The sequence below is a fragment of the Caloenas nicobarica genome, chromosome 1, assembly GCF_036013445.1.
Source record: "Caloenas nicobarica isolate bCalNic1 chromosome 1, bCalNic1.hap1, whole genome shotgun sequence".
In the NCBI taxonomy this organism is placed as follows: Eukaryota; Metazoa; Chordata; class Aves; order Columbiformes; family Columbidae; genus Caloenas; species Caloenas nicobarica.
Genome location: NC_088245.1, coordinates 198383784 through 198395864, shown reverse-complemented (window position 1 = coordinate 198395864; position 12081 = coordinate 198383784). Strand labels below are relative to the sequence as shown.

The 12081-nt window shown below is 38.0% G+C and overlaps 1 protein-coding gene across 1 annotated transcript in view; it reads right to left on the bottom strand.

Annotated features, from left to right (window-relative positions):
- Positions 1–310: 310 nt before the first annotated feature.
- Positions 311–12081, bottom strand: part of CWF19L2 (CWF19 like cell cycle control factor 2) — a 74276-nt gene continuing 62505 nt past the window's right edge. The window contains exons 14-18 of the mRNA XM_065641935.1: positions 10433–10549; positions 6119–6274; positions 4679–4759; positions 2468–2569; positions 311–1588 (exon numbers count right to left, since the gene is read on the bottom strand). Coding sequence (XP_065498007.1) covers positions 1448–1588; positions 2468–2569; positions 4679–4759; positions 6119–6274; positions 10433–10549 — 597 coding nt within the window. The 3' untranslated portion in view covers positions 311–1447. The remainder of the gene's footprint in view (positions 1589–2467; positions 2570–4678; positions 4760–6118; positions 6275–10432; positions 10550–12081) is intronic.

Below are 12081 nucleotides of genomic sequence, written 5' to 3'. Positions count from 1 at the left end.
GAAAGGCTGAGGGAGCTGGGGCTCTTTAGTTTGGAGAAGAGGAGACTGAGAGGTGACCTCATCAATGTTTATAAATATATAAAGGGTGGGTGTCACGAGGATGGAGCCAGGCTCTTCTCGGTGACAACCAATGATAGGACAAAGGGTAATGGGTTAAAGCTGGAACACAAGAGGTTCCACTTAAATTTGAGAAGAAACTTCTTCTCAGTGAGGGTGACAGACACTGGAACAGGCTGCCCAGGGAGGTTGTGGAGTCTCCTTCTCTGGAGACATTCAAAACCCGCCTGGACGCCTTCCTGTCTAACCTCATCTAGGTGTTCCTGCTCCGGCCCAGGGATTGGACTAGATGATCTTTTGAGGTCCCTTCCAATCCCTAACATTCTGTGATTCTGTGAAAAGGAAAAAACAAAACCTACTGCATAACACAGTGGACAGGCAGTTTCCAGTGACGTCCATGCACGGAGCTTAACTATCAGCTACGGTGCAGCTCTTGCCCTGATCAGAGTGTGCTCCAATCAGCACTAACAGCATCACAAGTGGGAACAACCAGGAGGGAGTTTGAGCAGATCCCGATGAAAACTATACAGTGATTATCAGAAAAGCATTATGGTGGGCCGCCTGCGGCACCAGAGGGGATGCCCATGGCAGAAGAGTCAGCTGGGGAGATCCCTAGGATGATTTTCTTCTTTCCTGGCCACCAGAGAGTGTTCTCCCTTAAGGTTCTTTCACCCTCCTCTCTTTCTTTTTTGTTTTTTATTGTCATCAAAAGTAACTGTTACCATGAAAGCTGATATCTGCCACCAGCAACGGACTGTCTTATCATCCTTTGTGCAACAGGTCAGCTTGGAAAAAATATTACTTCATACTAAAAGTAAGTACAAAAAATTGCACTAATTCTTGTGCAAGGGGGCAGCAACAAGTTTATCAATCATATCCTATGTCTGTATTACTGCAACAACCTCAACTCAAAGAGCACAAGGACTCAAAATCAGAAAATTATTTTCTGTACAGCTTCCTTCTGCAACAATGTATTTGTATTAATCAAAATGTTCTTACAATGTAAACCATTTTCTATAAAAAGTCACCATGATAATTAAGCACTAGCTCTATACTAAATACAAAATAGAAAAAACAGTTGCCTCAAAGATGACAAAAACTCAAAATGCAGCTTCTGGTTTTGGAAGAACTCCAGTAGCCACAGGGATATTATTCTTTTGGCTCAGCTAAAAACCAAAAAACTAAAACCACTGTACACTTCTGTTTTTCCAGGCTTGCAGGTTCATGTCATTCACAGTGCCGAAAACAGAAACAGGTAATCAGCAATTAGACAATATCCTTGGTTTTAAAATATATTAGCAGTACATAACACACTGTTGTTATTCTTAACATATGAAATATCCTTTAATATAATTTATGGCTTATATAGTCCTTGACTGCAGGGGTGTACTCATTCTTTCTTTTTGGTAAAGTCATACGGTTTCCACCACTGTGCAAACTGCAACACCTTCTTCCTCTGCTCCTCAAAGTTCTGTCTGATTCCTTTTCTCCAGAGTCGCGGTTCCAAGTCCAGCATCCCACCAATGATTTCCTTTGCAAGTAGAAGATAGATAATGATACGTGAAAATTAGCATTTACTTAACACTATTTTCCCTTAGAATAAAGAAATACATATTTTCAAATTATGAGATTGTCACTGGTTTTTTGAGTGCTAGTTATTAAAACTTGAAATTCTGAAAAATATACCAATCCAAAAATTAGAACTGTAGCTGTTGTATGGTTGCTTCTTTCAGGTATAGCATAGCAATGGACTGCATAAAAATCCTAACATTGCAAGATTGTTAATATATTAGTATGTTTGTGACTAAGAAAAGTTCAGAAAAAAGAAAGCTGCCCACTTCGCTCTTAACATCTTCTGAAGTTATATTTCTCCCCAATCACTCTTGATGTTTTTGCAATATTGACTCTTTCAATAAATGATGGCTGTGACATACTGTGACATAATAAAGAAAGGAAGAATTTATTGCAGCTCTTCCTGTATATATGATATTCTCTATACCACACACAGTAATTTAACCACAGAAGTATTTTACTAGGAGTCGTCTCTAAGACTGTGTGTGTACGCAGCTTAATTTATACAACCGCAAGTCCATGCACCTATATGAGAACACTATGGCCATGAAAACTCTTAAATAGATGTATTTTCCACCTATTGGATTATACGTCAAATATCTAGACTTCCTACTAATTCAAAAGAAACATGGATCTAGAATCACATTCTGAGTATCAGACAGTGAAGAAATCAACTACTTCTTCAGTCAACAAGCCAAGTTAAAATGACTCACCAAGAAAAGCCAGCTAACAAACTGGGACAAGGTACAAAGTGACTGTTCTGGCAGCACCTGTTTTAATTACTTAAATTTTACAAAACAGAACATAATTGGTAAATCGATCTTTTACATATCAATACCTTTCCAAAGTAATGAGGAAACTTGTATTGATCTTCAATGACATGAGCAAATCCTCCTTGCAGCCCAAAGTCCACAGAAAAGTATGGTAATCCTTTAGGAACCTATACACGCAAAAACATTTTTATACATTTAATAGACTGTAGGTATTTACTTAACATCCCCACAATGCAGTGAATTTGAAAGTGGTTTTCCAGTTCATGGTATCACATCCTACACCTTTGAACAATACGGGTTGAGCAGAAATTTCAAGACAACCACCAGCAAGTTGCATTTATTAAAAATAAGGTGGTGTGTGATAACAGGAAACTCTGACACTCAGGAGGAACAGGAAACACCTCCATGGAGAACACACTAGCAGAAAACTTCAGTGCACGGCTGAAGTTATCACTAATTTACCAAATCGGATAATTTAATAATTCAGTCAGCATACAGAGGAGATGCCGTTTATCCTGCCACAAGGAAAGGCCCTTCAGTCTGACAGAGTGAGAAGCGGATTTATTTATTCCTACAGTATTGCAAGTTTCTGCTATTTCAGTGCAACAAGTTATTTTCCAGTCTTTTAATTGCTGAGGATATTCCTCTACAGATAAAGATTTACAAAGCCTCGAATTCATAAGCATTTCCTCTGCTACAGTCCAAATAACTGTGCAATTTTCACACAGCATGTGTCACAGATTGCTTGAAAATTCACTCTAAAAATAATTAAGATTTAATACAGAGGGGCAATGTATCATAGCAAGAAACATAAAACATTTTAAATTAACCTTAAAAAAAACATTAAACAAGGAAAAAATGGGTCAGCAGATGACACTTGAAGGAAAATGTCAGCTAAGATGTATGGCTAAGAAGATTCCTAAAGAAATCAAATGTCCTGATGCCCTGCCATGTGTCAAGAAAATTATACTTCATTTTTTTGTGACAAATATTGGCCTTCCCTGTTCTGAAACACCAATGAGCAGAACATATCCAAAACATACCTATTTTGTTGTCTGTTTACATACATCTTAAGTTTAAATTCTTCCCTAAGTCCTTGCTACAAATTAATTGAATTCCTTGTCTGCACATGATAGTGCTAGTGAACAACTAAGTACCACCTTCTTTAAAACAATCTCCGGTTTACAGAAATCTACCACCACATACCATTTCTGTCTTTTCTTTCCTAGACTGCACAACCCCTAAACAAGTTTCTTTAGTTAAATTTTCTAACCTATGCTCTCCTCTTCTGTAACTGTCTTAAAGTCCTGGGCCAAAAACCTGATGCAAATTTGCCAGGTGAAGCCTCACCACTTTGAATAAGGTGACCCATAGCTGACTCCCATTACATTTATATGACATTTCAGCTTACCTGACAGAATAAATTTTATCTTTTTGCTACATCTGGTACCACTGTTCGTTTAGTTCAAGGGTCATCACAATATACAAAACCTCTCCTTAACTATACAGCCATTCAATCCCTTGCTCTTCTGCATTTATAATTTCTGTCATATCAGGCTTCACATCTCATTATTAAAACCCATTTCCTCTTTCTCTTAAATCAGGATTTTTTTAGTGAAAAGGTGCTACATTTACTAAAAGACTCTTTCAGAAATTAAGTATTATTACTACATAGTAGTAAACTACTTGTGGTAAAGTTTATCTACCACACATCTTTCACTTTAATATTAAAAAGATGGAACAATCTTTGAACCTAACAGTTTCAGCATTATTCCTTTAAGATTTGTATATACAAAGATGTTTCAGTTCAGTATCTAGGAGACAGAGAGAGTATTGTTCCCTTGTTTTAGAAAAAAAAAAAGCTTATAATGCTATTCATATTTTTGCTACATAAACTTAGCAACACAAAAGGCTGTTCTAGGTCAATGAAAAAGACACACCATATTTTTTCCAGGAAAGTAATTTGCAAATCTTTGATCTACCTTAATTCTTAAAGTTAATCAAGAAAATTATTCTGGTACATGTCCTCATAGTGCCAGCTTTGTTCTCAACCAATGCGTGCAGCTCAGTCCACCTATTGTTGAAATAAATGGGAATCTTTTCCCTGATGTCTGTTATGAGCTCAGTCAGCCTTTTAATTCTCATCATGTCTATGCCATCTCCCGACGCACTAATCTAATTGTGTTCCCTTTCTTCTCTCTTTGAAACAGTTAAGGAAAATAGATGAGAAAAATTTGCTGAGAAATTCAGCGTTCTCAATACATTTCTTCACTTACAGATTTCCGAACATCTTTTGAAGAAAGATCAATTAACTTCTTGTTCACGGACCACTCTTCATCAGACTCCATTATAGCTTTCTGTAAAAACATTTTATCTAAATGTAAAAATAGTCTTTCAGAGGAGCAAGCAAAAAGCTAACTTTTCAATGTAGTGACGTACATTGCACTGCAAGTACCAATTATTTCTGAACAAAGTAACTTTATTTTAGCTACCTTTCAGATTTCCAGAACTTACATACTTTATAAAAGTATCGTATAATATCTTCAAACTCACTTAATTCTATTCCTTTTTTTTTTTAGTTTAACTTTTGCCTGATACAAATTCTCTCTCTCAAGTCTCAACTAAAAGGTCACATTCTCTTTTTACTGAGCTCATACAAAAACCTCTTATGAATTCATTATAGTAGCCTTATTTTTTAAACATTAAGAGAAGAATCCAGCTTAGAAGAGTGATTACGCTTAAAACCTTTTAAAGCTGCCTCTGTATCCTCCATAGTATAGAAGCAGGTATAGTGTAGTATAGTATAGGTACCTTTTAAATGTTATTTGTTGTATATCTTAATGATGGAAATTTCTGAGAGGAAGTTTTATGCACATTACTTCACATTAAATCTTATACTTCATCTTTCCTTTAGCATTCGGACAAAACCCAAGTTTTACCAGTGCTCGAAGCACAGCAATGAAATCAACCAGATAGACAGTTTCAAATGTGGTAGTTACTGCACTACTGTTCATCATACTGACCATCCAATTTCATCAAAACCAAATCACACTATTTATTTCCAGAGAACAAAAATAATATTTCAAAGCACAAATAAAAAACCTTATAAAAGGCAAATCATGATCTAGCTGCTGAAAGCCAAAACGCTTCTCTTGCAGGGAGAAGGTTCAATGAGCTTTTCCTTACAGGGTCACTGGAAAGAGACTGGAAAAGCTATAGAAGAAATACTTACCATGCTGTCTAATGCTCATCAGAAACCTAAGACACACATCAAATTTGGGCCTACTGAAATAACATGGGGAAGAAATATATATTGATATTTCTTACAACAGCTGGTATTATTTTGTCATTTTATGTTTGCCAAGCACATGCATGGCGTCTTAAGTTTATACTACAGGACTTAATTGAGAAGAATGGCAATCCTTACAGCACTTCAAGAAACTACAAGTCTCTCATCCTCCTTCAGTATTTGTCAGCGCAGTCAGACTTGAGGCAACTGCACAGTGACATTTGGCTCTTCCCCTGACTGCTTCAAAAACAGAATTACCTCACAGGGCTTGTTTTAAGATCAAGGAACAGGTTCAAAGAATGAATCAAGAAGTAGGATCAAAGAATTCATCTTTTCAAAAGTAGTACTTGAATATTAAAAAAAAAAAGTAATAGATGAATTATGATAAACACATTCAAATGACCTAAGAAAAATTATTTTCATGTACCTTAAAGTAGATTGGAGCCATATCTCCTACTTCTTTTGGAAGAGGAATGCATTCGTAAACCATATGATACCGTTTCTTCATGCCCATGTTTGTTTCTAGGAACACACAGTCCAAGTCTTTAGCTTCAAACATTTTCACCAATGCATTTCTGAACATCTGTTTAAAGAAAAAAAAAAAAGTGTAATTTGAATTAGCTCTTCAAAGCTTTCAGATATATTTTATATTATTTTACCAACATATATTATGTTCATAATAAACTTATGAGAAAATGGATAACAGCAGCAATCATACTAGGAAAATGCCATATTATTCAACAATTTAACATGGACTATAGTTGCTAAGATATGAAGACAGGAAGTCCAGAAAACTATTGTGAAATACACATTCTAAACAACACTACGAAATCAGCTTTAATAAATACCACATATTTTTACAGTTGATATTAAAGCTACATTGAACTTCATAACTGTGATGTTCCATAAGACGATATGGCTCTAACAGTAGGTCCCAAGCATACAATTTCTAAGTTAATGTCTTGCCTTGTATTGACTCTAGATACCATTATCTTTCCAATATTAATTCCAATTACACAGTTTAAAAAAAAATGACATTTCCACTAGGCATGCTTGACCTTTAAGGAAAATATTAACATTGCCTCCAAAGAAAGCCATGGTTTTAATTGCCATCTTCACCGTACGGCAGCTCACCAAATGCAATACTGTAATACATACCCCTGTCCTCAACGTTACCAGTTCCCCTCAGAATTAGGTGCTGCACCTATTCCAAGGGTATTTCAAGTCATAATTCTGCCAGCTCCAGTGTGAGGGTCCCGCACACTCTCGAGGCAGCTCTGACACGTGCAGCTGTGAGCGGGATCAGCCACGGCAGGAGGGGAAAGCGGAGCTGTGAGCAGCCGGGCCTGGCCGGGTCACGCAGGAGCAGCAGCTCAGCTCAGGCTGAACCTCTGTCCTTGCCTGAGATAAGTTTCAGGGATGCGTGTGCCCAGCCTGGCTGATCATGACCCGGACTTGCTGATTTGAACCTAACTCATCCCCGCAGACCTGTCTGGCCATCACTGGGCTGTGGCTGACACTTGTCTAACCATGGGAGCTGCTCGCTCCTCCTGGCTTGGCTACCATGGCACTGCGCCTTGTCAGTGAAGTGACTTCCCCTGCCTTGCCCATCACCATCCACCCCCCTGCCTTGCCATCCCTGTAGAGCAGGGGTGTCAAACTCATTTTCACCAGGGGCCACATCAGCCTCACGGTTGCCTTCAAAGGGCCAAATGTAATTCGAGGACTTTATAAATGTAACTATTCCTACATACAGTCCTCCCCCGGTGAAAATGAATTTGACACCCCTGCAGTAGAGCATCCCACTCTGGCTGCTCCGTGGCTCCTGGAATCGGTTTTTGTACCCAAGATGTACAAGAGCATCATTTTATAGCTTACAATGGAGATGCTGAACTAAATTATCAAGCAGGAGGGATGATTTCAGAGACTCAGTCGGACTCATATTCAAATGCACAAAAGATCTGACTTCGTGACAGGGTAAATGTTTCCAAACGTGTCTCAAGATCTTGAAAACTGCTTTTTAAAAATTAAGGTATTTGTATTATACATGCTTCCTATACCATTTCCACAATGCAAGCCAAGAAATCACTGAAACTATGAGCCTCATAGACCACCGCTACCACAGCTCTACAATTCACATAACCCATAAGCTGGTCTTTTTGCATTGACTTTTTAAATTTCAATTAACAATACCTAGAAGTACAAACAGCACAATTAAAAGGTTATTCCCATCTGAAGGTTTAAAATTTCTTATCTTAATGTAAATGGAGAGTTGATGAATCAAACAAGCATAAGCAAACACACATATTCATAAACATCAGCAAGTACTGAAGTAAAATAGATGGAAACCAAATCACTACCAGGTTTTTAATGCAACAGGACTAGAAACTGAGCTGTCTTCTCTCCACACCTTCGTCATCTTGCACAGTACGAATCAAACTTAAGAGTCTAAGAAACTTGGCCAAATATACATCTTAACCAGGCACTGAAGCTCTCCAAAGCAGGTCCTTGTGCCTCACAAATAAGCTGCTCCATGCTGTGGCAAGAAAACGCTACCACCACCACCCTAACACAACCCATAAAACACAGCTAGAAGATACTGCCCAGTGAACAGATCACTGTATCACGACTGATATGGGACTTCACTGTGCAGAGCACCAGACACCTCTGAATTAATAGTTTGTCGTCTTCTCCCCCCTCACTCCAGCCTGCAGATCTCCACTTCTGATCCAAACCAAAGCGAGCAACTGTGGCGAGATGAAAGAGACGTTAACCCAAAGGCTGGGAAGGACTACTACTTGGAGTTGCTACTCTGCAATATCAACTGAAATACAAATCCACTGAAAAGCCTAAAATATCTGCAGATATCAGCTAACGCTTGCTGGACCGCAATTTCTTGTTCTTAAACACGTTGCACTTTTCCTTCAAATTCTGAACGGGCCAAAACATCAAGGCTAATTAGCACTGGAAAGGATAAAACCATTCATAAGAGCAAATAAGAGGGCTTGGTTTATGCTCAGATGCACATGATACTGATACAGGTAACAGTTCAGGCAATACAGGACATGTAAAGATTTACATCTTCTTTCATATTAAAAAAATGCATACATATTTACTTTGGCAAGTGAGCATATCTGTCTAAAACACACAATATGTTAAATTCAAGTGCCTGAAGGCATACAGTATCAAAAAACCCTTCTTGCTTTATTCTAATATATCTTAAATAAATATCCCAGCAAAAATAGTTAGCCAAAACATGTGTTCAATACAACTTTTAATGAATATTTAAAGTGTGATCTTTTTTTCCCCTCAACAGCAATATAAAATACAACTCTGGCACCAAAAAGTTAGTCACTGGGTAAAAGTATGCTTATACTCCTGCTAAAACCTTCCAGATCCTCCTACCGAATTACATAGGAGCTGAAAAAAAACAATCTGTGTCCATCACCTCCTAAAGTACTTAGTTGCAAAGAAATATTTAAACTGGCTATGAATGTATTCACAGGGTTAATGGATAATGGTTTTACCAATTAGTTGCATTTTCTAGTAAGGAAAAGACTAGCGTTGAATATCTTTTCTTTATCCTGTTTTCCTCTATTTAGTTAAAAGAGGTTAGGATAAACAGAAGATATAGAATAAGCATTTACCACTCTTCCCCATGCTCTGTTTTTCTTCCCAATTCCTACTTGTTGCACTAATCTGCTTCTTATCCAACTTTCTTAGGCATTTCTGTCCATTTCTGTTTTGGAGGAGCATAATTTACTAGGAAACACTGTAAAAAAATTACATCAGCCCTGGGAATCAATGTGGGGAGAAAATTTGAAAAGTCACAGAATCATCTGCCAGGCTTAAGGCAAGATCAATGTTACTTAAACTATTTCAAACTCATTAATTAACCTGCTTTTAAGTCCAAGCAACCACAAGCAAAAAATCCTTTCTCTAGTCTGAAGTAGTATCCATGATTTTTATGTAAGAGGTTGCAAGTTGTTTTCCCCTTGTAAAAATCCTGATGGGGGCGAGGGGGGGAAGACCAATCACTGTCCTTCTCTTAGTCAGAACTTGATTTTCCTTTTCCAAAGAAAACAGAACTTAAAACTTTCAAAATGTCTTCATAAGAGAGTCGGAAAGCATGACCCGTCATGTTTGGCACTTAAATCTAATAATTCTTTTCAAAAATGTAGGAAATTGTATTCTAACAGAGACCTCGCTGATATGAAAAAGGAGATAGTTCTCTCTCAATTATAATCCATCCAAAACTCAGATTAGCTTTAAAAACCCGAAGATATGTAAATAAAATATCTTCAGCTTGTGTTTCATTATAAGAGATCTTTCTGCCCTGATAAGCCTTTTCTTTTCCTTGGCACTCCCAAGGAAATCTTAACTGCCAAGCCAGTTATTCCACTTTCTGTAGGGGACCAGCTATACCTACATCACAGCCCTGAGAGATGTTCATCTAACCTGGTTAGACCTCCAACAACAGAGGTTCTGCAGCATTCCAGGCAACTTCTTCTAGTACCAGTAAGTGAGAACTGTTCTTTAGTGTTTACCCTGCATCTGCATTTTTCAATTTTTGACCACTAATTTTTATCCATAATGCGAGAATGTTCTGCCCCTTAGTGGAATCAGAGAAGATCTGCCAGGCTGGAAATGATGAAAACAGGTACTTATGACAAGTGTATTATTATTAGAAACAACATTATTTTACAGAAATGTGAGAACATGAGACGGTTTCGCAGCTGACCTGGATTTCTTCCCAGATGTCTTCATCCAGAAGAGTGGCTGCAGTATGGTGCTGCAGAGGGGCTATCAGGCAGTGACCTTCAGTAAGGGACTGGTTGCGTGGTAGAGACAAGTAAACCTATAAGAAGCAAATAAAAACTAAGCGCCCATTTTTCTAGCATTAAAAACCTTCCTATTGCTAAAGCTCAGAAATACATCATTTACTAAACTTCAAACCAATGAAAGTCATTATCTTCTAATCACAGCAAGGTATTAGTAATTTTAGTGTTTTTAAAAAGGTTCCATTATCCATCAGTAGTTCCAGTGAACTAGTAGTATTCAGACACCAGCTCCACCAACAAGGCAGTAATATCAGCTTTACAGACCAACTGGTAACCTAACTTTTATGAAATCATACTGTTTAGTCCACTACAACATATTTTTAATATAGAAATGTATATATATATGTGTCTTAACTCAATAAAATATATATAAATGCATACAGATATAGATATATCTCTGTGTATCTATCAGATATACAAACACACATATATATGTATACACACACAGATACATATCTGTATGCACTTTCATATAGAATCCTAGAATGGTTTGGGTTGGAAGGGACCTTAGAGACACACCTAGTTCCAACCCCCCTGCCACAGGCAGGGACACCTTCCACTAGACCAGGTTGCTCAAAGCCTCGTCCAACCTGGCCTTGAACACTTCAGGGATGAAGCATCCACGGCTTCCCTGGGCAGCTAGTTCCAGTGCCTCATCACCTTCATGGGGAATAATTTCTTCCTTAAACCTAATCTAAACCTACCCTCCTTCAGTTTAAAGCCACTACCCCTTGTCCCATCACTATGTGCCCTTGTAAAAAGTCCCTCTCCAGCTTTCTTGTAGGTCCTCTTTAGGTACTAGAAGGCTGCTATAAGGTCTCCCCAGAGCCTTTTCTTCTCCAGGCTGAACAACTCCAATTTTCTCAGCCTGTCCTCATAGGAGAGGTGCTCCAGCCTTCTGATCATCTTCGTGGCCTCCTCTGTCCCCTCTCCAACAGGTCCGTGTCCTTCTTATGCGGAGGGCTCCAGAGCTGGACACAGGACTCCAGGTGGGGTCTCACCAGAGCAGAGGGGCAGAATCACCTCCCTCGACCTGCTGGCCACACTGCTTTTGATGCAGCCCAAGATACGATTTGCCTTCTGGGCTGCAAGGGCACATTGCCGGCTCATGTCCAATCTTTCATCCACCAGTACCCCAAGTCCTTCTTCACAGGGCTGCTCTCAATCCTCTCATTTTTTATATATATATCTAGCTATATATGTGTATGTGTATATGTATATAATATCTATCTATAATACAAAACAAGTGCAATGTACCCTCAATACATATCTATGCATTTAATTCCTTGGCCTATAAAAAGTTTCAAATAAAATTTAAAACATCAATAATAAATTAAAACTTTGGATAAAGAATGACAAAAATAGCCTATACTCAAGAATTTAATATGTTATAAATCCAAATATTTTTGCAACATTTAAAAGCATTAACAGAAACAAGAAGGTTCCCTGTAGCAAACTACTTCAAAGGATTTTAGGCTTAAAACTGGAATTCTCCACTTAATATTTTTATATCACTGAGATACAATTCTTCACCAGTTCACATTTCCTC